This window comes from Bos javanicus, chromosome 4 (assembly GCF_032452875.1).
Source record: "Bos javanicus breed banteng chromosome 4, ARS-OSU_banteng_1.0, whole genome shotgun sequence".
Taxonomy (NCBI): domain Eukaryota; kingdom Metazoa; phylum Chordata; class Mammalia; order Artiodactyla; family Bovidae; genus Bos; species Bos javanicus.
In genome coordinates this window covers 77,841,416-77,867,928 of record NC_083871.1, presented here as the reverse complement: position 1 = coordinate 77,867,928, position 26,513 = coordinate 77,841,416, and the positions used below count along the sequence as shown (strand labels likewise).

At 48.9% G+C, this 26,513-nt stretch overlaps 1 protein-coding gene across 3 annotated transcripts; it reads right to left on the bottom strand.

The window, feature by feature from the left end:
• Positions 1–13,384: 13,384 nt before the first annotated feature.
• On the bottom strand, positions 13,385–25,716 carry POLM (DNA polymerase mu). 3 transcript variants are annotated; one of them, XM_061414473.1, is made up of 12 exons: positions 25,564–25,716; positions 21,531–22,526; positions 19,761–19,944; positions 19,132–19,230; positions 18,837–19,007; positions 18,014–18,085; positions 16,104–16,224; positions 14,670–14,802; positions 14,431–14,533; positions 14,091–14,327; positions 13,929–14,012; positions 13,385–13,694 (listed from the first exon to the last, which is right to left on the bottom strand). In XM_061414473.1, the coding sequence occupies exons 2-12, from the start codon at positions 21,704–21,706 to the stop codon at positions 13,611–13,613; spliced, it is 1,464 nt and encodes a 487-aa protein (XP_061270457.1). In that variant the 5' UTR covers positions 21,707–22,526; positions 25,564–25,716; the 3' UTR covers positions 13,385–13,610. The 3 variants fall into 3 exon arrangements, with proteins under 3 accessions (XP_061270457.1, XP_061270455.1, XP_061270456.1); XM_061414471.1 differs by having other exon boundaries at positions 13,385–13,697; positions 25,564–25,715; XM_061414472.1 differs by lacking the exon at positions 25,564–25,716 and adding an exon at positions 23,691–23,827 and having other exon boundaries at positions 13,385–13,697.
• Positions 25,717–26,513: the final 797 nt, after the last annotated feature.

Genomic DNA, 26,513 nt, shown 5'->3' with positions numbered 1-26,513 from the left:
TGGCGCCCTTCATCTGCTGCTTACAGGCATGGCTCAGAAATTCACATTTTGGGGGCCAGAACTGCAGATAGCTATGGCATCTCTGTTTACTGATATGACAGGAAATATTCCATTTCACCCTACCAGTGAAATGAATGTAAGGACGTGAAACTAACACATCCCCCTGCCTGAGGCTTGCCACTTTAGGAGGTCTTTGCAATAATGGCCTTTTTACTTTTGTTTCCTCAACTCCCCCCCATCTCTGATCCATAAAAGAACCTGGCATCCAGGCCCTGACAAGATGGTTATTTCCAGACCTTAGTCTGCCATCTCCTCATCAGCTGGCTTTCCAAATAAAGTTGCATTTCTTGCCTCAACACCTTCTCTCTCGAATTTACTGGCCTATCGTGTGGCAAGTAGAGTGAGCTTGGACTCTAACAAGCACTATGGAAAACAATTCTACACATTCTTACAAAGTTAAATATGCGCTTAAGTGTATAACCTTGTAATCCTACGTCTCACCCAAGAGAGATGCAAAGCTCTGTTCACACAAAACCTCTATAGGAAGTCTATTCATAATCACCTAAACCTGGAAACAACTCAAAGTTCAACAAGTAAATGGGTAAACTGTGGACTATCTATGGCATGGAATGTTGTGCAACAAGAAAGAGAAATAGCAGCAACCTAGATGAATCTCCAAGACATGTTGAGTGAGAGAGGCTAGCCTCAAAAGGTTATATATAGTCCAGATCCATTTATATGACCTTCTGGAGAAGGCAAAACTACAGGGACACAGAAAAACCAGAGGAGCAGGGACACATATGACCACAATGGGACAGAATATGGGGATGTCTTGATTTTGGTTGAGGTGGAAGGGTCTAAACGTGTGTTAAAATCTACACTGAAAGAGTCCATTTTCCTGCATATTAATTTAAAAAATACATTTTATGGGGTGACTGGCCAGGGAAGTCCCTACTCAATAAACTTCTGACTTGGAAGACTAATTCCAGGTGGATAGTACAGAAAGAGAAAAGGCCCTGAGGCAAGGAGCATGCCTGGGGATTTGAGAAACAGACGACACCATGTGGCCAGCACCCCAGTGAGAAGAGGAAACACCCCTGGCCTTGTGGGTGTCTGGGACAGTTCAAATGGGAAAGCAATGAGTGAGGGAATGCACCTGGCTCCTCACAGCACAGTGGAACTTGAGAGAGGGGTAGTGCAGGAGATAAGGCCAGTGGGGGTGCAGGTGGACACAGCAATACTAGAGCCCCAGGGGCCATAGTAAGGACTTTGGCTTTACTGAGAGGTGGGGAAATGTTGGAGGTCTTTGCTCTAGAAGTAAAAGACACCATGTGACCTGTTTTTAAGACTTCTGAGGACAGATCTTAAAGGAGCAAGGGTGGAAACAGGAAGACTAGGAGCCTGGTTGGGAGATGTGAGCTTAACTCAGGCAGGAGGCAATGGCTCTGCATTGAAAGTTCTCTTCCTCCCACTTCACTACCCCTGGGCCCTTTCTCCAGATGCCCTAGCACACCCTTTAGTGCCCCAGACCAAACGCAGACTCCTAGCAGGCAAGAAACCTGTCTCTACTCCTCAGGTCAGAGACCTGGAGGCTAGAAGCTGAATCAGGCATTGTGCAAAGCACTTGCCATCCAGGCTCTATAAGAACCCCAGAAACAAAGCCCCATTCAGGTCCCCACTCTATAGGGGAAAGCCTGAGGCCTCTGGCCCAGGCTCACTCAGCTATGATGCCCTTGTTAAAAAAAAATTAATAAACATAAACTTCAGTTAAATAGAACTGGGAGATCAGAAGGGGGAGCTCTCACACTCTACAATAGCAGACAGTTGTAGACTGTTGGGAAGAAGATTCTTCTCAATCCTGGCAACAACTCAGCCAATTAAAAGCCCTCCCAACTTCCCTTCTCCTGCCTCCTTCTCTTGTCACAGGGGGACTTGCCTGCAGTTCACTGTGGTTGCAGACCCTGAATTGCAATTCTCTGCTGATCTCAAATAAACCCAATTTTGCTGGAGAAGTTACTGGCAGTCTGTTTCAGGTCAACATTTTGGTGGCTTTTACAGGGATCTAAAGAAGACCTCTGATGAGCTGGTAAGTAAATGGGTGGTGTGCCTACCTGAGCCCATCGCTGCTGGTTTTCTCACTGATCTTGGAATTTGAAGGTACTTCTTTCTCCTGTATCTGAGCCTCTGCCCTCTTTGCATTTTGAAGCTCTCCAGGCTTTACCTGGGATCTGTTTCAAGGTTTTGGCCTTTCTGGTTAAGGCCTTGTTCTGTACCCGAGTACTCATTTGGAACTTCAGTCTGATTTTGAAGTCAGACTGTTCCAACTGGAACTGGCTAGGCTTCAGCCCATTCCTTTGAGCACAGAGGTTATTTCATTGGGATTATGCCAATTCAGCCTTCAGGTCATTCCTTTGGAACAGACAGGTTGTTCTATTGGAACTCTGCTGAGAAGGCTTCGGCCTGGCTCCTCTAGGACCAACTTATTCCTTTAGAACTGGCTGGGTATTAGGTCTGCAGGCTGTTAGAGACATCTGAACTGGTCAGGCAAACTGTTTAAGCTACAAGCCACTGAGCTGTTGAGGTTTTTAAAAATTATTCTCTTACTCTAGAAAAAACTTATGAGAAATGGGATTCCAGTTATCTAAATACTTTGAGGGCACTCTCTATAAGGACTCTGGCTGATTTTGTGCTTAAAAATTGTAACACTTCCTCATAAGAATTTCTAGCTAGACAGATCAACCTAAGGCAGTCTAGAATATCATATGGCCATTATGGGGAACTTTAGAAATCCCCAAACTTACTTTTCTTAAAACTGAATGGGACTATCAGAGTCCTAAAATTTCCAAAACTGGATGGAATGCCTATTTTGATTGGTATTTTGAGGTTTCCAAACATTATCAGCAGCCTAAAATTGACTAAAATTGATCTAAAATAAGACTAAGGCAAACAAATGATTAAAAAGCTAGAATGGCTCCCCAAGCCTCAGGCTATGGCTATGCCTCCAGGGCCATCCTGTCTCCCCTCCCTCAGCCCCTTGAGCTCAGGCCCCAGCTCCAGGGCCATCCTGAATCCCCTCCCTCAGCCCCTTGTGCCCAGGCCCCAGCTCCAGGGCCATCCTGTCTCCCCTCCCTCAGCCCCTTGTACCCAGGCCCCAGCTCCAGGGCCATCCTGAATCCCCTCCCTCAGCCCCTTGGGCCCAGGCCCCAGCTCCAGGGCCATCCTGAATCCCCTCCCTCAGCCCCTTGGGCTCAGGCCCCAGCTCCAGGGCCATCCTGAATCCCCTCCCTCAGCCCCTTGGGCCCAGGCCCCAGCTCCAGGGCCATCCTGAATCCCCTCCCTCAGCCCCTTGGGCCCAGGCCCCAGCTTCAGGGTCATCTTCCTGCTTCTCTCCTAGGCCACCCGCACCTGCTCCTGACCCTCAGTGCCGCAATACAAATTCTCCCACTGAACTTCCCCTTTTCTCTAAATTCTTCCCTCTCCCTTTTCCTTTGAACTTATCAGAACCTGTCCCTTTAAAATTAAGCTGCCTGAGGATCCAGAGGATAAACGCCCTATTTTATATATTGCCTGTACTAAACCTGAATTGTGAGCCATAGTCAAAGATTTTTTCTCAAGTAACTGGAGAGCCTCACAGATTTGCTGAGGAATTTAATACAGTCCTTCAAACTCAGCAACTTGTTTTCTTTGACTGAATCAGCTAGTTCATAGCTTGTCGCGAAGGCTAGGCCCAGCATTGGATGAAAACTGCTACTTGGGAATATCCTAAAAGGTCTTTAGAATTACAACTGGGAGCCCTCCTAACTTATATGATCAGGCTCAGGCAATCACTAAGTAGCTTCATGGGGCAATTCCTACAGCTTTTCCAAAGCCTGCTGATTGGAATAAAATGCAAGCTTATACACAATAACCTAATGAATCTGTTCATGACTATTCCAATTGACTTCAGATTGTTTTTAAGGAAAATTCTGGTCTTCTTTCAGATCTTAATCCTACACAAGCAGCTTTTAACTCCATGTTTATTAGTGGGCTGAAGCAGGACCATTCCCTTTTAGCAAAAAGGACCAAGATGGAAGGGGAAATGTTCATTCCAGATTTAATTAATCTGGCAAACCAGCTCTCTCACACTCTAGAGGAGTCAGCTAAAACGGAAACAGCTAAAATCCTTTATCTTCAACCTGAGCAAATGAAGCCTCCTAAATTAAACAAAAACCCTCCTAGTTTCTGCTATTATTGCAAAGATCCAGGACTCTGGGAAAGAGATTGTTACAAATTTAAGTGCTTCAGGCACCTGCAATCCTTTAACCAGCCTTTTCAACATCCTCCCAATTCTCAATGATTGGGCTCCAAAGAACTCCAGAGGCTCTTCCCAATCCTTCCTCTTAACTGGCTTAAAGAAACATTTCTTCAGATTGGGGTCAATCTCTTCCAGTCCTGACACTGGAGCCACCCCACTACTATAAGGCAGCCCCTGCCTTAAGAGTAAACAACAGTTCAAATAGCAGGGATCTCGAAGGAATCTATTCCATGTTGTTTTAGGCCCTTTGAGAAATATACTCTTTTCTCCTTAGTTCTTCCCCCTCTATCCACTTATTAGGGCAAGACTTTTTAGAGAAGTATCATGCCAGAATTTCTTTCTCCTATGGTTGTGAGAGTTGGACTGTGAAGAAAGCTGAGCGCTGAAGAATTGATGCTTTTGAACTGTGGTGTTGGAGATTCTTGCGAGTCCCTTGGACTGCAAGGAGATCCAACCAGTCCATTCTAAAGGAGATCAGCCCTAGGTGTTTTTTGGAAGGAATGATGCTAAAGCTGAAACTCCAGTACTTTGGCCACCTCATGCGAAGAGTTGACTCACTGGAAAAGACTCTGATGCTGGGAGAGATTGGGGGTAGGAGGAAAAGGGGACGACACAGGATGAGATGCCTGGATGGCATCACCAACTCGATAAATGTATGTTTGAGTGAACTCCGGGAGTTGGTGATGGACAGGGAGGCCTGGCGTGCTGCGATTCATGGGGTCGCAAAGAGTCAGACACGACTGAGCGACTAAACTGAACTGAACTGAAAGGGGGAAATGATTCCAGAATTTGGCAGTACTCATCAAAGTAATCAACAAGGTGAATTAAATGACTCTTCGATATCTCTGCTCCATCTCTGATGATACTAGAGCTGATTCTGGAAGCACAGATTATCTGTCCCTATTGAATCAGCTACCCTCCTCCTTACAGGCAAAATCTCCAGCTGATATTGGCAAAATTCACAGATGTCCCCCACCAAGATTCAAACAAATCTCTCAAAACCTCTTCCCAGAATCGACACCATATACGTAAAGAAGCCATTCCAGGCATAAAGGCCATAACAGAAGATACAAAGCTCAAGGCCTCATTATTCCTTGTGTTAGCTCCTATAACACTCCCATTTTACAGGTGAGTAAACCTAAAAGCCAAGGGCATAGGTTTGTCCAGACATCAAAGTATTAAGCAACACTGTTAACCCTTGACACCCTGTTGCTTTTCTCATGAGTTAGTAACAGCCATTACTACAGAAGGTAAATGCTTTATTGTAATTGTTTTATGCAGTGCATTTCTGTAACATTCCAACTGAAGCAACTAAATACCTTTCTGCCTTCACTGAAGAAGAAAAACTATTCTCCTGGACAGTAATACCTCAGGGTTTTACTGAGTCTCCTTATTTCTCAAAAATCCTGAAGGCTGGTCTGATGATACAAAGTTTCCAAGAGGTTAAACTTTGATACAATATATAAATGATTTTCTTCTCTTCTCTCTTTCTCAAACCTCCTGGCAGAAGTCATCACCCACCTCCTAAAGTGTTTAGCCTTAAAGGGACATAAGGTGGTGAAGATAAACAGCAATCTGCCCCAAACCTAGGTTCATTATTTAGGGCATCTGATATCAGAACAAGGACTACATTTAGATCCAGATAAGGCTTCCTGGTATCCTAAGTTTCTCTAAACCCAAAACGAACCACCAACCGTGAGGTTTTCTTGGGTTAGTTGATTATAGACAAAATTGAGTTCCAAATTTCTCTTATGGCCAAATCTCTGTATGTTTTACCAAAGCAAAACCACAACCCAATTTTAAGGTAAGAACCAAATGACATAGCTTTTAAGGACTTAAAAGGAGAGTTTGATGAACCCACCTGTCTGTGGGCATTCCAATAATAGATTCCCTTTTTGTATATGAAAAGGAAGGGACTGCCCCTGGGATACTCTCCCCAAAACATGGGGACCACCATCAACTCATAGGCCACTATAGCCAGCAACTGGACCCTGTCACACAGAAATACCCCTCTTCCCTAAAGCCATCACAGCCACTGTCATTATTGTTAAGGCTGCTGAGAAAATCATTGTGGGACCTCCTTTCCATACCTCATGCAATAGCCCTCACGAATTCTCATCACACTCATTTCTCAGCCAGTCAAATCACCTCCTATGGAGTCCTTTTGTTAGCAGCTCTTCACATAAATCTTTTACACTGTAATAATCTGAACCCTGCTACTCTTCTGTCACCCATGAAGTACCTCACAACGGCTTAACCTTGACAGACCACCTCCTGACTCCTCATAATGATCTGTAGGAAATTTCATTGGGAAACACTGACTTTTCATGTTTACTGATGGTTCTTATTTAAAAGGAGACAATGGAGACAATGTGCTGAATATGTTATCTCAGCTTCTTTTGATGTTGTTGAGGCAGCATCTTTACCTATGGCTACGGACAGAGGAGAGTGGCAGGCTACAGTCCATGAGGTCACAATCGCACGCGACTGAGCGACTTCACTTTCTCTTTGGCCCAACTGGCTGAACAGTGTGCTCTTACACAGGCTCATACTTCAGCCAAGGGCAAACTGCCAATATTTATATTGATAATAGATACGTTTTTGGAGTAGCTTATGATTTTGGAATGTTGTGGGAGCAATGTGGTTTCCAATACTCCAGCAGAAATAAAATTTAAAATGGCCCCAATGTTTAGGAATTATTGGATGCAACACTTTTATTCATCCTTTAATTATCAGTAAGATCCAGGCTATTCTAAACTTAACTCTCTGGAAGCTAAGGTAAATCACCTTGCTAAAATTTCTGCAAGGAATTCTGTCTTTAAAGGAACAGCAGCTAAACTTCTGTCTTGGTCCAAAGGAATATTCCCCTGAATGAGAACTTTAAAGCTCAAGAAGCCCCAAAATTGGCCTGAGGAAAAGAGAAACAAGATTGGAAATTCAATGACAGTTGGTTTGATAAAAAGAGAAAGCTCTGGTTCAGACCAAATAATTACCCAGTCCTACAAGAGACTGAAATTCCCACTGCTCACCACTGTACATGCATTAAACCACTGGTAAAGAATCTACCTGCAATGTAGGAGACCTAGGTTCAATCCCTGGGTTGGGATGATTCCATGGAGAAGGGAAAGGCTACCCACTCCAGTATTCTGGCCTGGAGAATTCCATGGACTGTATAGTCCATCAGGTCGCAAAGAGTCGGACACAACTGAGTGACTTTCACTTTCTTTCACACTGACAAAATGATAGGCTTCATGAGTCAATATTGTTGGGAAACATTAACAAAGCCCCAGAAAGTACCTACCTCACTGTCCCCTTTGTCTAAAGTACACCAGGGAAGCCTGTTGGTACTGCTCCTGGAAATTTTAGATTGCTGATGGATCATTTGAGTTCTGGCAGATGGATTTCATGCAACTTCCTTCAGATCTAGGTATGTGTTAGTCATGGTCTGTACATTGGCACACTGGGCTGAAGCTTCCCTTATAGATAGGTTACTACCCTCTTCTATGACTAAAGTACTTTTGGAAAAGATTTATCCCTACCTGGGGAACTTCTCGTAAATTTCATAATGATCGAGGAATCCATTTCACTATCCAGGTGCTTCAACCAGTCTGCACAGTTTGGCCAGTTTTACAACACTTTTATTGAACTTACCACCCTCAATTCTCTGGTTTGGTCAAACACACAAACAGCATTCAGTTCAGTTCAGTCGCTCAGTAGTATCCGACTCTTTGTGACCCCATGAACTGCAGCATGCCAGGCTTCCCTGTCCATCATCAATTCCTGGAGTTTACCCAAACTCACGTCCATTGAGTCGGTGATGCCATCCAACCATCTCATCCTCTGTCGTCCCCTTCTCCTCCTGCTCTCAATCTTTCCTACCGTCAGGGTCTTTTCCAATGAGTCAGCTCTTTGCATCAGGTGGCCAAAATATTGGAGTTTCAGCTTCCCCATCAGTCCTTCCAATGAACACCCAGGACTGATCTCCTTTAGGATGGACTGGTTGGATCTCCTTGCAGTCCAGGGTACTCTCAAGAGTCTTCTCCAACACCACAGTTCAAAAGCATCAATTCTTCGGCACTCAGCTTTCTTTATAGTCCAACTCTCAAATCCATACATGACTAGTGGAAAAACCATAGCCTTGACTAGACGGACCTTCGTTGGCAAAGTAATGTCTCTGCTTTTTAATATGCTGTCTAGGTTGGCCATAACTTTCCTTCCAAGGAGTAAGCATCTTTTAATTTCATGGCTGCAATCACCATCTGCAGTGATTTTGGAGTCCCCGAAAATAAAGTCAGCCACTGTTTCCACTGTTTCCCCATCTATTTGCCATGAAGTGATGGGACCAGATGCCATGATCTTAGTTTTCCGAATGTTGACTTTAAGCCTACCTTTCACTCTCCTCTTTCACTTTCATCAAGAGGCTCTTTAGTTCTTCTTCACTTTCTGCCATAAGGGTGGTGTCATCTGCATATCTGAGGTTATTGATATTTCTCCTGGCAGTCTTGATTCCAGCTTGTGCTTCATCCAGCCCAGTGTTTCTCATGAAGTACTCTGCATATAAGTTAAATAAGCAGGGTGACAATATACAGCCTTGACGTACTCCTTTTCCTATTTGGAACCAGTCTGTTGTTCCATGTCCAGTTCTAACTGTGGCTTCCTGACCTACATATAGGTTTCTCAAGAGGCAGGTCAGGTGGTCTGGTATTCACATCTCTTTCAGAATTTTCCACAGTTTGTGGTGATCCACACAGTCAAAGGCTTTGGCATAGTCTTTATAAAGCAGATGTTTTTCTGGAACTTTCTCGCTTTTTCGATGACCCAGCAGATGTTGGCAATTTGATCTCTGGTTCCTCTGCCTTTTCTAAATCCAGCTTGAACATCTGGAAGTTCATAGTTCATATACTGTTGAAGCCTGGCTTGGAGAATTTTGAGCACTAGTTTGCTAGCGTGTGATATGAGTGCAATTATGCTGTAGTTCGAGCATTTTTTGGCATTGCCTTTCTTTGGGGTTGGAATGAAAACTGACCTTTTCTAGTCCTGTGGCCACTGCTGCATTTTCCAAATTTGCTGGCATATTGAGTGCAGCACTTTCACAGCATCATCTTTTAGGATTTGAAATAGCTCAACTGGAATTCCATCACCTCCACTAGCTTTGTTCGTCGTGATGCTTCCTAAGGCCCACTTGACCTCACACTCCAGGATGTCTGGCTCTAAGTGAGTGATCACACCATTGTGATTATCTGGGTCATGAAAATCTTTTTTGTATAGTTTTTCTGTGTATTCTTGCCACCTCGTCTTAAAATCTTCTGCTTCTGTTAGGTCCATACCATTTCTGTCCTTTATTGTGCCCCATTCCTTGAAGAGATCTCTGGTCTTTCCCATTCTGTTGTTTTCCTCTATTTCTTTGCATTGATCACAGAGGAAGGCTTTCTTATTTCTCCTTGCTATTCTTTGGAACTCTGCATTCAAATGGTCTACCTTTCCTTTTCTCCTTTGCCGTTCTCTTCTCTTCTTTTCACAGCTATTTGTAAAGTTTCCTCAGACAACCATTTAGCTTTTCTGCATTTCTTTTTCTTAGGGATGGAGCTAGAGCAACTGTGAGGCGATACCTCACGTCCAAGAGCAGAGAAGCCTCAGCAAGATGGTAGGCGCTGGAACGGCAGCTGCATGGCACTGGAACAAAGGAGAAGGGCAAAGGAGAAGCCCCAACAAGATGGCAAGAGGGGCAAAATCACATTTAGAATCAAACCCCATACCCACCAGAGACGCTCCGAGGGCTCAAACATACCTTGTGCACACCAGGACCCAGAGACCCCACAGAGACTGAGACAGAACTGTTTTGAGTGTCTCCTGAGGAGGTACGGGTCATTGGTGGCCTGCCACAGGGGCAGGGGCTCTGGGTGTAGCATACCTAGCTATGGTATAAGCCCACTTGGAGGAGGTCGCCATTAACCCCACCATAGAGCCGCCAGAACTTACACAGGACTGGGGAGACAGACTCTTGGAGGGCACAAACAGAACTTTGTATGCATCAGGACCCAGGAGAAAGGAGCAGTGACCCCACAAAAGACTGACCCAGACTTTCCTGTGAGTGTCCAGGAGTCTCTGGCAGAGGTGTGGGTCAGCAGTGGCCTGTTCAGGGTTGGGGGCACTGAGTGTAGCAGTGTGTGGGTGGGACCTTTTGAAGGAGGTCACCATTATCTTTATTACTTCCACCATATTTTGGCCTCAGGTCAAATAACAGGGAGGGAACACAGCCCTGCCCATCAACAGAAAATTGGATTAAAGATTTACTGAGCATGGTTCCGCCCATCAGAACAAGATTCAGCTTCCCCCTCAGTCAGTCTCTCCCATCAGGAAGCTTCCATAAGCTTCTTATCTTTCTCCATCAGAGGGCAGACAGACTGAAAACTACAATCACAGAAAACCAACTAATCTAATCACCCGGACCACAGCCTTGTCTAACTCAATGAAACTATGAGCCATGCCCTGTAGGGCCACCCAAGACAGACGGGTCATGATGGAGAGTTCTGACAAAATGTGGTCCACTGGAGAAGGGAATGGCAAACCACTTCAGTATTCTTGCCTTGAGAACCCTATGAACAGTATGAAAAGGCAAAAAGATAGGACACTGAAAGATGAACTCTCCAGGTTGGTAGGTGCCCAATATGCCCCTGGAGATCAGTGGCTAAATAACTCCAGAAAGAATGAAGAGATGGAGCCAAAGCAAAAACAACATCCAGTTGTGGATGTGACTGATGATGGAAGTAAAGTCTGATGCTGTAAAGAGCAACATTGCATAGGAACCTGGAATGTTAGGTCCATGAATCAAGGCAAATTGGAAGTGGTCAAACAGGAGATGGCAAGAGTGAACATTGACATTTTAGGAATCAGCAAACTAAAATGGACTAGAATGGGTGAATTTAACTCAGATGACCATTAATATCTACTACTGTGGGCAAGAATCCCTTAGAAGAAATGGAGTAGCCATCATAGTCAACAAAAGAGTCCAAAATGCAGTACTTAGATGCAATCTCAAAAGCAACAGAATGATCTCTGTTCATTTCCAAGGCAAACCTTCAATATCAGAGTAATCCAAGTCTATGCCCCGACCAGTAATGCTGAAGAAGCTGAAGTTGAACAGTTCTATGAAGACCTACAAGAACTTCTAGAACTAATGCCCAAAAAAGATGTCCTTTCCATTCTAGGGGATTAGAATGCAAAAGTAGGAAGCCAAGAAACACTTGGAGTAACAGGCAAATTTGGCCTTGGAGTACAGAATGAAACAGGGCAAAGGCTAAGAGAGAGAGACTGCATTGGTCATAGCAAACACTCTCTTCTGACAACACAAGAGAAGACTCTATACATGGACATCACCAGATGGTCAGTACCAAAATCAGACTGATTGTATTATTTGCAGCCAAAGATGGAGAAGCTCTATACAGTCATCAAAAGTAAGACTGGGAGCTGACTGTGGCTCAGATTATGAACTCCTTATTGCCAAATTCAGACTTAAATTGAAGAAAGTAGGGAAAACTACTAGACCATTCAGGTATAACCTAACAGCATTATTAAGATTCAATTGGCAAAACTCGTAGAGACCCTCCAAATACCTTTTTCAAAAGCATTGCTGTTGGTCTTTCTAAATCGTAGACCCACCTCATTTAGAGCTCTCATATCCTTTGAGAAAATCACAGGATGTGCTGTGCACTGGACTCTTGCCTCTTTTGACCCCCCAACTAAAAAAAAGAGAGGTACTCCAATACTACAAAGGCCTAATTGTTTCTTTTTAAAATAACCATGTTTTAGGACTTCCCTGGTCATCCAGTAGTTAAGAATCTGCTTTCCAATGCAGGGGACACAGTCCCCTAGTTGGGGAACTAAGATCCCACATACCATGGGTCAACTAAGCCCGTGCACTACAACTACTGAGCCTGCGCATTCTATAGCCTGAGTGCCACAACTGGAGAGAAGCCCACATGCCCCAACAAAAGATCCTGCATGCCACAACTAAGACCTGAAGCAACCAAATAAATAAATATTTTACAGAAAAAAAAAAAAATCACGTTTTGGTAAAATAATCTTTTTCACAGTGCACTCTTGGGAGAGAAAGACCTTGATCATCGTATCTTGCAACCTGGAACTTTCATCTGTTGGAAAAGACACCACGAGAAGGATGCCGCTATCAGTACCACTAACCCCCCTGTGCTGCAAAACTCCAAGGAATACAACTCTTATTTTCATATGATACACCTAAGGAAAGCACCAAACCCTGTCTAGACCTTCAAAACATCTGGTGACCTGAAAGCAGATTTCCCTGAATTGAAGCAGATGACAGCTGCTGAGACAGCTTTCCAAAGATATCTAGACCAGGCCTGTTGGAAATTTGTCACCAAACCTTTGATGACATAATGTTAAAGAACATAATGACATATGTTCTTTAACATCTAGGATCTTGGTAACATATGGACTTTTGATAAAAAGTGCCTAAGAGTTCTCCCTCCTACCCCTCGTTTCTTAAATATGACCTCAACAGATCTCCAATCTGTGCATTTTCTCCCTGATGTGGGACACTACACCCAGGAAAAGCCTTTCCTTTCATAGAAGGTCAATAAGACCCTGAAACTAGAAAACCTGACTCAGATTAGTGATGCTTTCAGAAAAAGATCTTGATTGAAAGGGGGAAATGTTAAAAAAATAAACAGAAACCTCAAGAGTTGGAAGACCAGAAGGGCGAGCACTCATGCCCTATAATGATAGCAAGAGCCCAACAGAAAGAAAGACCTCCACTTCTTTCCTGACAAGGACTCAGCCAATGAAAAGCCATGGACTCATGTTTACTATAGGCCTCCCAAATTCCTTTTTCCCCTCTATAAAAGTTTTCCTCTCTATTTTTGCTGGGGACTTGCACACAGCTTGCCATGGTTACAGACTGATTCTGTGCTGATTCTGAATAAACCCATATTTGTTGGAGAAATAACTGGAAGTCTATTTGCTAGGTCAACATTCCCCACCCTCAATGACACCCCAAAGCTGACCTCTGGGCAGAACCAGGCACCGTGCTCCTCAGTCACCCACACCAGCAGCACATTCAGAAAATACACCTTCATTTGTTCCACATGCTAATTTCATTACATCTTGAACTGGGTATAGGTGGGGGAGAGGTGGTTCACAGATAGGGCTCCCACATGGAAGGGGTAAGGACTTGGGGCAGCAGCACATCTTCTGCCTGGAAGTAGTCAGGGGCCAAAAACGCCAATAGAGTCTGGCTCAAATGACCCCCTCCATTTCCAGAGTAGAGGTGGGGTTGATAGGATCAGGCATTTCTCAGCTCTGGGGGAAGGTACTCAAGGTCCAGGAGTCTGAAGATGTCTTCCTCAGAGGCCACGTGGAAAACCGTCTTCTGCAACAAAATGCAGGCTTTAGGGCCTGGGGGCTGTTCCCTCCACTTCAGCAGATTCCCCGAGAAAGGTATGGGGAGGAGGCTAGAAATGCTGGCAGAGCCCAGCCCTATGGTAGATGCCTCTTGAGGGCCCTGTGGGTTTCAGGGTTGAGGGACCTGGGGCTGATTCAGACTGTGGGCCAAAGAGAAAGCCGTTTCCTATCCCCCAGGCCTCCCATCACAGCAACACACCTGCTCAGGATCAAATAGACCATGGCTGTTCAGACAGAGGCCCCTCTCCTTCCTGCTGAAGCGGCGTAGCTCCCGCTCAAAATGCTGAGGAAAAAGTGACCACATCTCAGCAGGGCCACCAGTCCCAGATCCCAGGGCCAGCCCCAGCAGCACACTCCCTACCTTGGAGCCAGTCCAGCCAAGCAGGGCAAAGGGGAACTGGCTGACAGGGGCAACCACCAGGTCCACCCGCACAGCCTTCCAGGCATAGCAGGGCTTCTGGGCGCCACCTACAGCAGCCCCTGGGGGTTGCGGCAGGCGGAAAATGCAGAAACTCCTCTCAAAGGCATCCATGGTGTGGCTCTGCTGGGTCAGGTCTCCCTGCTGGCTGTGCTGGTGCTGGTGGTACAGGACAAGGCCCTGGAGGAGAACAGACATGTCCAGGCACTGCCATAGGGGACTGAGAAACCAGGAGCTGGAATCCCAGCAGGACTCTCAGCAGGGGAAGTGGGAAGCCCCTCACCTGCTTCTTCAGGTAGCACATCACTCTGGGCAGCAGCCCTGCCTCCTGGCCCTCCTGGGGGTGGGTGATGAGGAAGTCCACATCGTGGCCCTGCAATTTCCCCCTGAGGGGGCCAGTCTGACTCACAGATTCCATGTTCTCCCAAAACCCCTCAGTGAGGGAAGGCCCAGCTCAGTGGTCCCACCTCAGATGCCTTCCTGGAGGAGGGCCTGGCCGGACGGCGTGTCGAGTCCCCTTACCTCCGGAAGCCTCCAGCCAGCGTAACAATAGCCCCAGGAAGGGCCTGCCTCACAGCTGCCTCCACCTCTTGCTGCAGGGCCTCAACATCTGACCGCAGGATCGGGGCACTCAGGTCCTGGTGGTGCTGCAGTCCTGTGGAAAGTACAGCTCTCCTCACTGGCCCAACCCAGCCCTCTCCAGCTATCTACCACCACCCCTCCTCTCTCTTAAATATTAAACTTTTATTTTGAAATAACTGTAGATCCACATAGTTGAAGGAAATAACAGAGGTCCTCTGTGCCCTCAGTAACATCTTGCAGAACTATTGTATACCACACCAGAATTCTGACATTGACACAGTCAAGATACAGACTACCCTTTTCAACATCTCTGTTCTCCTATCTATAAAATGGGACTAGGAGGTATTAGATGTGAAAAGGATGACTCTGCCACTTAAGAACACCTCACTTGAACCCAAATCCATCTCCTCACCTGTCAGAGAAATCACTGTTCCTTCCACACACTGTTAGGAGGGGACTAAGTGTGGGAGTTACGGCCATTGGCACAGTGCGAGCTCAGTAAGCACTGCTGGCCATTCCTTGGGGAGAGGTGAACAAGTGGAACCAACAGATATCACTACGGAAGTCACGGCATAACGCTCCCCTGGACACTCAGCTCTCTGGTCTCACTTCCTGCTGACCAAACATAGACAGCTCTCCCAGGACCCCCAGGTGGTCTCCTTTCCCCCAGCCCCTGGGAAGACATTCAAAGAGGCAACGAGTGCTGGGCTGTGGGGCTCCTTCAGAAGAGCCCCCAACCCATGCCATGTGGAGAGATGGAGAATCCACTCAACACCTGCTACATGTTGGTCCCACGCTGAAGAGCTCACAGAATCCCATGCTTTACAGAGAATGTAACCGAGGCTCAGAGAAGTCAAAACTCAGGGCCACGGCCTCCTACCTAGTAAGTGGCAGAGATGGAACTCAAATCCAGGCCTAGTCAGCTCTCAAGTTCATGTTCTTTCCATTGCATAGTGCTACCTCCCACTAGCAGGCTCCTCACTGAACCTCTCCCCACCGAGCATCAGCCAGCAGGCCAGGGCACCAAGCACCACACTGTAAGTGTGTCCAGGGCCTGGGCTTCTCTGACCTGCTTTCCCTTCCATGAAATCAGGAGTAAAGCGTCCATGCCTGGTTCAGGTCCAAGTCTAACCAGGAGGCAGCTACTGTGACCATTATCATTCACTGAAAATGGCTTGCAATGGGTCCTGACTCCACTGGTTCAGGAAGCCACCGAATACAGATGCCTGTTTTCACACTCACCTTGCTCCCTGCCACACAGGCAGCCATGAGCACACGCCATGCATCAGAAGTAAGGGTTCTGTGGTGTGGGAGGCTTTCAGGCCCTGGTGCTTTGCGGAAGCCCAGAGCTCTGCCCTCTCTCAGAAAGCTCACCTGCTTTCTGCTGCTGGGTTAGTCTCTGGGACTCCTCTCGGAGGTCGGCCAGCGTCCAGAGCCCTTTTCGGTACCACTGGTCAGCAGTCCTTACCCCGACCCCAAAGATCTGAGTGAAGAGCTGTTTAAAGGACGAGTACAGTGTGGTCGGGAGCAAAGCTCTTACAGCAAGACGAGGATGGCAACTCTGGCATATGCAAGGCATGTCCTAGGACAGCACCCCCATGGCACTGCACAAATGATCTCATTAAGTCATCATGTGGTCTGGCAGGTGGCATCCCTACTCACATTTTTCATGTTTAAATAATCTGCTCAGGCCACACAGTGGGTGCACAGGCAGGACTCAAACCCTGAGCCTGGCCCTGACACAAACATCACGGGGGATGGCAGGGAAGGATCAGGCCCCTCCTTGAAAAGGATCTCTCCTCAGAACTTGTGCAGTTCTAGCCCATGATTTCAACATCACCAAAGGAGTCATCCTAACAGTCTGTCCACTCACTGGGAAAACCATACTGCTCCCACCCAACAGTAGCTGGGACTTACTACTGTGGCTCTGCCTCTTAAAACAGCAAAAACGGGCAGTTAACAGCTAAGGGTTCAGGATCTGGAAGGAATAGCTGGGGGCTGGCTATGGCTCTGTTCCAGGAACAAACACAGCAAGTGCCACTGGCTGGCCATGGGTCAGCAGAGGTGTCCAGGCCAGTGGAAACTATGCTGCCGGAGCCGACCTCTCATAGGGTGGCCGCCTGCCCTTGCACGGGTCTTCCACACACAGGGTGGACCCTAGAAACTCCCTGTTTCTTCCCTGACGATAGCTCGCTCATCAGGGGTGGGCAACTGCCCTAGGCCAGCTACTTATCATCCTCAGGAACTTTTGGAGCTGAAACAAAAGGGCAACCTTGCAGTGGTACAGGCTGCAGTACACGCCAGGGGCACCTTCGTGGGGACGCTGCTGGCATGCAGAGGAGGAAGAACAGCTGGGTGGCACTCATGTCCCTGAGTCCTACTTCCTGCAGTCTGGGCTGTGTTGATCCCCTGAACCAACAGCATGAACTGGATCACTTTCACCAACAGACTCCTGAGAGGAAAGATGCTGAGAATAACCTAGTCATGTTTGTAACAATAAACCTCTCATTGTTCGTGTACTTCTCTCCCAGCCTGGATGGATTCTGGGACTCAGGGGTACCCAGGAAGAGACAGATGGCTCTGCCCCCTCTTGGCACCTGTCTACCCATCAACTCCTGTGTTGCTCCCACACCCCTGAGCCCCTCCATGTTTCATCCATGGCTCCTCTACCTCTCTGAAGCTCCCCACCTCGCTGATGCTCACATCCTGGGTGACCTTCCACGGCACCTGACACACCCTGCTCGGGAAGCCCCAATTCCATGACCAGTGGCTGGGCTGACAACTTCGTCACAAAACTGGGGTGTCTGAGAAGCATGACTGAGCATCCACAGACCAGAAGTGGGTGGGAACAGCGAGAAGGTGCGCCATGGACACAGGCAAGACGACACCAACAAATGAGCATGTGAGATCACAAGAGAGAGACAGTACAAGGATGAGCAGCCCCTCAGAGTTAATCCTCCCTGTGGCACCCAGGGAAAGGTTCTGTTTTGTTCAGGTTGCTCTGTTTAAGATGCCAGGGCATGTAATATCCTGGAGAATATGCCATCAATAGTAAAATAAGAACAGATGCTGCTGAGTGATCTAGAAAATTCCCTGTGCTCAAAACAACTCTTGCCCATCTGTTTGGCTGCCTCATGCATATCAGGTGTCCTCAGTAAGACCGTCTCTGAGCCCAGGGTGGGCCCTGCCACCCTCTCTTGCTGCCTGACATGGTGGTAACCTTGCTGTGGCTCTGGGGTAACACCGTGGAGCTGAGGGCCCCTGCTCAGGGCTGCCCTGTGTACCTTCATGGTCTGGTACCTCTCCGAGAGCCGGACTCTCTCCACCTCATCACACACTCCGTGTTCTAGCAGTTCCTGTGGGAGGAGACATAGCCTCACTGTAAAGAAGAGGGCTGGGGGGCCCAAGGCCTCGGCAGAACTCCCAACACCCAGAATTGGGGTCTTTGTGGGGCCAGGATCCCAGGGAACTTGTAATGAAGAATGTACCCAGGGATCCTCCAAGCCCCTTGGGCGAGGAACAAGGGCCACCTCTCAGATAAACAACAAGCCTCGGGGTATGTCAACAACTGCTTTTTTAAAACATAGATGGAATTCAATAAGACTTCTTTTAAAAGCAGGGGATGTGGGTTCAGTCAGGGAACTAAGATCTCACATGCCATGCAGCCAAAAAATAAAATAAATTTTCTTAAAAACAACACACAGAAGTGAATTCAAAAGTATTTTTTCTGTCATGATAAATTTGCTCAGTGGTAACGTACAAAAGGACAACTTCACATTTTAAAAAGAAGTGCTCATGCTCAGGGGTCCTCTCCCACCATTCCTCACAGTCTGGGCCAATGCCCACGATGCCAGCTACCAGCCTGCCAGACTCCTAGCAGCTCCCTTGGCTGAGACCTTTCAATCAGCCTCAGGCAGGTGGTGCAGACCCAATTTACACATGAGGAATGTGGGTGAATAAGGTGGTCTGCTGCTGCCTGGGCACCATCAGTGGCCACGGCTGGGCTCTGAGCCACCCAGTCACCTGCCCTCACCAGGCTCCCAGGCCTCCTCACCACCCCCCATTCACATTCACAGCTCTGCCCTTCTACATGCAGTGAGCACAAACCTGGACAACCCTGCAGGAGTGTTCTCCGAAGTGGGGCAGGCCCTGCAGCTGGCTCAGGGCTGTGACCGGGCTGGGGAGGGCCTTGAGCACCGAGGCCGCTCTGTAGAAGGCGATCTGGCGGCCTTCACTGCCATCGAAGCCAGCGGCCTCTGCCAGCGTCTCCAGAGCCTCCTGCAGGGAAGGGTCCTTGGTGAGAGGCAGGGATGGCGGAGTGCCTTACCCTAACCCCTCCTCCAAGGCTGGGACATGGGACGGCCTGGCTCCATCCCAGGGAGGCAGGGGAGCCACAGCTCACCGAGAGACTGGCATTATGGTGCACGAGGGGTGTGGGACGCTGGCAGGCATAGGGCAGCATCCATGCTGGGCTTGGCATCTTCTTTTTGGGCACAGCCACCTACGGATGGGCAATGCACAGGCTGCTTTGAGGCTGCAGGGTTGGCAGAGGACCAGGCAGCCCTCCAGAGCCCCACCTCTCCTGGTAGGGGGGTCACCTAGGACTCTCAGGACAGGAGCCAACTCAGAGAGGGCAGAACTGCTCGAGGCACAAGGCAGAGGCCAGAGCAGCAGTAGCGGTACAATGCCACCTCTCACAGGGCACGTGTTCTGTCACTTCCTCTCAATTAAGCGGGCCTGACGTGCCTATCACCCTCACGTCACAGACGGGGACTCTGAGACCTTGTGGCTCATGGGCAGAGCCAGGATTTGAATGCAGGCAGCCCTGTTCTGAGCCCACACCTGAATCCCTCCACTGTGCTCACCCAGGAAGCACTGGAACCTTCCCCATGGCGATCTGGATGGGGCCCTCACTGCCCAACTCATGGGAAGGACACTGAGGCACTGCTGCCATGTCACCTGGCCCAGCTGAGGTCTGGCCAGCACTGGGGCTTCCTCAGTGGCTCTACCCTAAGCCTCCACCCGGCTCACCTCCAGGCGGTGCCGGCATTCCACAGGCACAGGCTGCCCAGCTGCCATGCTCTCTGTGAACCAACTTATGTCTAAAACAGCTGGGCGGGTACAACCTGGGGGAAGAACCGACATCTTGCGCTCCTGCCAGCAGACAGCCTCCTCTGCTGAGGTCCCCTCCATCACCACGTGTGTCACCTCTGGGCTGGGTGGAGGGAAGAGATTGTGAGGTCTGGAGCCCTGTCCCAGGCCTGCCATTCTTCCTGCTCCATTCTACATCTCCAAGCCTTCGCCAATACTATCCCCTCTGCCTGGTGAGCATCTGTTCACTCCAGATTTTCAGCCCCTCCTCCTGGCAGCCAAACATCTCCATCACTCCAGCATCTGCTGAGCTGTGGTTCTCTGCTCTAGATAGGATCACAAGCCCAACCCTTTTTTGGTGTTAATTTGTCTGTCTTCTTCTCCCCCAAACCCAGAGAAAGGAGAAGCCAGGGGCCTGGGGTCCAGGAAGCAGGGCGGGTGGGGGTGGGTGGGTCTTACTTCCAAGTGCTGGAGACAGACTGCTTGGCTTTGAACTTCCGCTCTGCCCCACACCTGCTCTGTGCCCTTGGGCACATCATTTATCTCTGTACTTTTGACTTCCAACTCTGCAAAGCAGAGATATTAATATATCTACTTTGTAGGCTTGCTGTAAAGATTAAATGAGCTAATAAGAAGCAAAAGGGCTTAAATAGTGCCCAGTACCCTCTAGGCTGCTGTCATCATCCTGAGTGGGTCTGCAACAACCCTGGGTATGGTTAACTAAGCTTCAGGAGGACTGGCCCCTGGTTCACTTTGCTCTCTCAACTTCAAAAATGATGGAGACCCTCCTCCCTTACTCTTAGCATTGCTTCTGTGACCATTTTGTTTGGTTTAATTCTACTCTTGGAAGTCTCACTTAAATCACTCTCAGCTCTGAGCAAAGAGATCTGTTTAGCTAACAGGGCAACATGAATTCACCTAACGAAACGTTACAAACCCAACATACACCCGCATGACTTTTACAAAGCCTCCGGCATGTTCTCTCCTTGTCCTACAGAAACACTCCTGGCCATAACTGCTAACACCCTTTTACAAAAAATGAAATTAACGAAAGCCATATGACCATGAAGTGCCAGGGTTAACTTTGAATACAAAAACCTCAGGTGCCCCTCCGCCCCAGAGTCAGCTGCGTGGGAGTCTTTTCAGATCTCAATATCCTCAGCTGTAAGGTAACACCGTGTATACAAGTGGCTGCTGCTAAGTCACTTCAGTCGTGTCCGACTCTGTGCGACCCCACAGACGGCAGCCCACCAGGCTCCCCCGTCCCTGGGATTCTCCAGGCAAGAACACTGGAGTGGGTTGCCATTTCCTTCTCCAATGTATGAAAGTGAAAAGTGAAAGTGAAGTCGCTCAGTCGTATCCGACTCTTAGCGACCCCATGGACTGCAGCCCACCAGGCTCCTCCGTCCATAGGATTTTCCAGGCAAGAGTACTGGAGTGGGGTGCCATTGCCTTCTCCCATACAAGTGGCTGGTCAGCTGCAAAATTCCTAGCGGGGTCATTTTGTGCTCAGGCCATCATGCCACGCAGCAGCGCCCCCCGACCGGCCCGGCGCGACGGCGCGGTGATACAGATATGGGCGTGCCACATTCCTCGGTGAGGCGAGGCCTTCGGCCGGCACCCGCCCCGCGCCCCTCGTAAAGAAAGCCCTGGAAAGGCGGCCCCGGGTAGGTGACCCCGCCTAGCGGCAGCTTCGCCACAACCGCGCACCTGTAGGCATTCAGGACGCGGAAACCCTTGGAGACAGCCAGGCGTGTGAGAAAAGCCTGACGACTGCGGCCCATGTGTGGTTCGGCCAAGTAGATCGTGACCCCCGGGAAGCGCGCCGAGGAGGAGGGGGCGGCGCTGGGGGACGCGACCCGCGCTCGCCGTCGTTTCGGTAGCATTAGGGCCCCGGCCACCCGCGGCGCCCAGCGAAAGCAGCGAAAGCCTGGACAGAAGCCAGAAGAAAAGCGGGCGGAAGGTAGACAGAAGCCGGAAGCCACAACGGGCGGAAGCCGACTGGAACGGGAAGTGGCACCCGGCTCCACTTAAAGAGGCAGGCCCCGCCCCCTGCAAGTTAAGTCTCCGGGTGGTTCTCTCCGCCTGGGTCGTTCGGAGCGAGGTGGAGGTCGGCTTTAGAGGCCCCGCCTCTATGCAAATAGAACCAGAGCACACACCTTTTATTTAAATTACCCTCGTAGAAAGTCCCCTCCCGTTCCTGGGACCACCCGGGAGGAGGGACTAGGGTTGGGGGTGGGAGCTGAGAGGGAGGAGATGGGAGGTAAGGGACACTTCCTCGACGTGGGTCAGGGGGCTTTGTCCTCGGAGGGTGGAGGTGAAGTCGCGGTAGTGGTGTCTGGGGTTTGTCCTGAGCGCAAGGGTGGGAAAAGGGGGTTAGTGGTCGGTCGGCGGCTGGTAGGAGTGGAATAGTTCTCAGCAGCGGAATATCCACTCCACCGCCTTCCCTTCGCCTCCTCCGACTGGATCTGGCCGGGCAGATGGGCCGCGGAAACCTGGCGGCGAGGGGTCCTTGGACCGCGCGGGCCCCGGCAAACGCGCTAGCTTGAAGCGTGCTGGTGGAGTGGTCTCTTCAAACCCCGGAAAAGGTTTTTCAGTCTTTTTTCAATCAAACGACGTTAGGACGACTGGCCGGCCATTTGGAAAAGTAGAAGTTGGCTTACGCTTAACACCAAAATAAAATCCAGATGGATCAAACATTCAAATCTAAGAAAGAAGCAACACAGAAAATGTGCTGGGGAGTCGATGAATGTTTTTTCAGCCCTAAGTATCACAATAAACCTGGAGACACTAAAGGGAAAATATGATAAGCTTTACATATTTTAAATTATTTAAAAATTAAAAGGCAAACGGGGAGGGAATACTGTGACACATTTTGAATTTAATTCCTGTAATTAAGAAATTGTTCATAGATAAATAAGGAAAATACAATGAGCAAGAACACCAGTAGGCAATTTACAGAAGAAAGGCTTCTCAAAAACATACCAGGGACTTCCCTGGTGGTCCAGTGGCTAAGATTCCGCCTTTCCACTGCAGGGGGTGTGGGTTACATCCTTGGTGGGAGAACTAAGATTCCCCTATGTACCACAGCCAAACAATTATTTTTTTTCCCTTTTAAAAACAAAACAAAAGAAATACATACCAGATTGCCTGACGAGTCCAATCACCACACAAGGGCAAACTTAAATGAATACTTTTACCTGTCACATTAACCAATGTTTACAAATTGATCACACATGAGGGAATTGGCAATTTGTAGAAGGGACTTTTTGGAAGCCAATTTAGCAACCATACCCAACAAAATGAAAACAGAAATCTCACCCCACAATTCTTTTTCCAAGATTGGTATTGCACTGAATCTCTAGATCAGGTTGGGAAAGCAGACATCTTGACAACATTGAGTGTTCTGTGTGTCTCTCCTATTTTCAGGCACTACGTTTTTAATCTCTTTGTTATACCTTGTGATGTCCTTCATCTCCCTCCCCCACTCCCCACACCCCCACAGCCCTTCACTAGTCAGTGGGCACAGGGCTGAGGCAGGCAGGTGCCTGAGACCAGGTCCCCTCTGGGCCTCCCCACCAGCTCCCAGTCAGCCCTCCTGGGCCCAGCACACACACTGTGAAGCTGGGAGGCCTGGGATGCAGACCCTCTCTCATTTCCCATGCTCATTTCTCCTGCCATGTGGGAAGGGGGAGCTCCCAGCTTCTTTGTAAGGGGTTACTCCCCCATCTGCGGGTGCTGCCTTTCCTCAGGGAGCAGTAGCCTATGTCCTGAAACCACTCCTGCTCCTTTTAATGGCCTCTGGCTCCATTTTGGGTACCTGAGTTCTCTCCTAGGGAGGCAGAGGCAACTTTTAATGACCCATCATACCTGAATACTTAAAACACTGGGCGGCTTGCAAAAATGAGGAACACAGAGCTTTCCGTGGGCCCAGGGAGGCTTTGTGAGGGGTGATCCTTGGTAGCCACCCAGTGGAGGCCTGGGTACCAGTGCACAAGGCCATGGCCTTGATGGTGGCCCTTTTCCTCTTCTCCCCTTCCTGGATCACTAGGTCACTGTCCAACCAGCTGAGAAGTGGAGATCTCAGCCCTCTCTTTCCAGTAAACCTGGCTTGGAGTTCCCAGATGTCTAAGTCTCATGCTGCCAGCACTGAGACCAGCCCCCAGAAAAGTCAGAGGCTGCACAGGCCCTCTCAGCTGCCCTGAGGGTTGCAGTCCACCCCCTGCTCTGCACTGTGGTATCTCATGCTGTGTTTTGGATTAGTTTTACCCAGATGTATGAGCTTGCATTTTTCCAAGATGAATCTCATTTAGCTATTTCCTGTTCCCACTTCCAGTTCAGAAAAGGCCCCTGGGGGGAGATTTTTTAGGCCTCGTGACCTTCGCAAAGCCTCCCCACGGAGCACCTTCTTTGATGTTCACTTTAGTGCTGTTGGCGCCTATCCTTGGCCTGTTGGGGCCAGGACTCTGCCCTGGCTCTGAGGCCCAACCCGCCCCCTGCCGGTTCCCGTCCCCTGCCGGCTACTTGCCAGCAGCATTCCAGAGGGCGTGTGGTCAGACTGCTGATGCTGCTGCTGGACCGGAGCTCCTGCGGGCCACTGGCCCAGAGCTCTGGCCTCAAGTGCTGGCCCTGTACTTTCCTGAGCTACTCACCGCATCTCTGTGGGTTTGGGCTACCTGGTCCACTCAGGCTGACAGAACAAAATACCACCGACAGGGAAGCTTAAACGAAAGAAACATTTCTCATTGTTCTAGAGGCCAGCAATCTAGGATCAAGGTGTGGCAAAGCAGGTTTCATTCTGAGGCCTTCCCTCCTGGTTTGTAGGCGGCCACCATCTCTCTGTGTGCCCATGCAATCTCCTTGTGTGCTCATGAAGAGAGAGAAAGAGAGATCTCTTCCTCTCCCTTAAGGTCACCAGTCATATCAAATTAGGACCACACCCCATGACCTCATTTAACTTTATTAGTCTTAAAAGCCCTTTCTCCAAATGCAGTCACTTTGAGGGTTAGAGCTTCAATAGATGAATTGGAGGGAACACAATTCAGCCCACAGCTCCCAGTGTATTTGGTCCTGTGGCTGCTATAACAAATAAGCACAAACTGGGTAGCTTAAGACAACAGAAATGCATTCTCTAGCAGTTCTGAAGACCAGAATTCTAAGCCATGTTCCCGCTGAAAGCTCAAGGGCAGCAGTCCCCATCCTTTTGGCACCAGGAAACAGTTTCGTGGAAGACAGTGTTTCCACAGACCAGCCCGCGGTGGCGGGGGTGGCGGAATGGTTTCTGGATGATTCAAGCCTATTACATTTGTTGTGCACTTTGTTTCTATTATTATTGTTACATCAGCTCCACTTCAGATCATCAGGCATTAGGTTCTGGAAATTGGGGACCCCTGCTCTAGATGACTATCCTTCCCACCTCATATCTTCTTGTGGCTCCCAGCATTCCTCGGCTTGGGGCTGCATCCCTCTAAACTCTGGCCCATCTCCAGTGGCTGTCTTCCCTCTGTCCCTTCCCCTTTGCTTACATTTTTTAAGATTTTTAAATTTTTTATATTTAAAACAATCTTTGGCTGTAGGCAGGATCTGGAGTTGGAAGACCAGACCAAGGGGTGGAGAAGCATCCCTGACTCCCTCCCCCTTTGGGGAATTGGCCTGAGAATGATGGAGAAGAGATGTCCTTAAAATGAAGGTTCTTCGAGTTCATTAGGGGCTTTCCAGATGGTGCTAGTAGTAAAGAACCCACCTTCCAATCCGGGAGAAGTTAAAGATGCAGGTTCGATCCCTGGATCGGGAAGATCTTCTGGAGGAGGGCATGCCAACCCACTCCAGTATTCTTGCCTGGAGAATCCCATGGACTGAGGAGCCTGGCGGGATATGGTCCATAGGGTCACAGAGTCGGACCCAACTGAAGAAACTTAGCACACATGCACTTTGAGTTCATTGGTCCAACCAACTCTGACTCAACATGAGTCAGGAAGAATTACAAGAAGAGGGGTATTTACTGGGCACTTAGGAATAAGAGCAAAGAGCTGAGTGGCCAGACAGAGTGAACAGGGGTGGGACGGGAAGGGAGGCCCATCAGCAACTGACAGGACTGACTTCTACTTAGAACTTGGAGCACAGGGGAATGTGATCCCACTCAGCTTTCACAAGACCACTCTGCCCCCGCTGCTGTCTGGAGAGCAAACTGAGGGGCAAGGCAGGAAGCCAGGAGACCCCTCTGATCCAGGTGGGGTGGAGGTGGAGTGACTGGACCAGGCTGAAGCGTGTGAGTAGAACAGACCAACCTGGTCAGCGGGTCAGATCTGACAGTCAGAGACAAAGAGGAGAGACTTGTTCCATGTCCTGAGATGGGACAGCCTGTGGGGAGCTCTGGAGTGGGGCTGCAGACCAGGTCCTCTAAAATTCAGTAGAAACAGAGGTGAGGATTCCAGTCTGACAGCTGCGGCCAGCACCCCGGGAGGGGTGAGGTCTATAGCTACAAATTAGGGATTGCTGGGGGCCAGGAGGTTACCAGATATAGAAGACATGCAAGCACTGAACCCTGGATTCCCCCAAATTAGAGGTTAGAGACTGTCCCCCAGGGCAAGGGGTGGGGCAGGGGGAACTGGGTAAGGTGGTGTCAAATGGAAAGGCTTTCACAGCAGAAGGTATGAGCGATTCTATCAGATGCCTGGAGGGTCACCTGAGATG

Coding starts and splice junctions, on each gene's coding strand:
- POLM (XM_061414471.1), bottom strand. CDS start 21,706: ATGCTACCGAAACGACGGCGAGCGCGGGTCGCGTCCCCCAGCGCCGCC. Junction 18,086..18,836: donor ACTCCTGCAGGGTTGTCCAG/GTTTGTGCTCAC, acceptor CTCCTCCCACAG/GAACTGCTAGAACACGGAGT. Junction 14,803..16,103: donor AACCCAGCAGCAGAAAGCAG/GTGAGCTTTCTG, acceptor TACTTTCCACAG/GACTGCAGCACCACCAGGAC.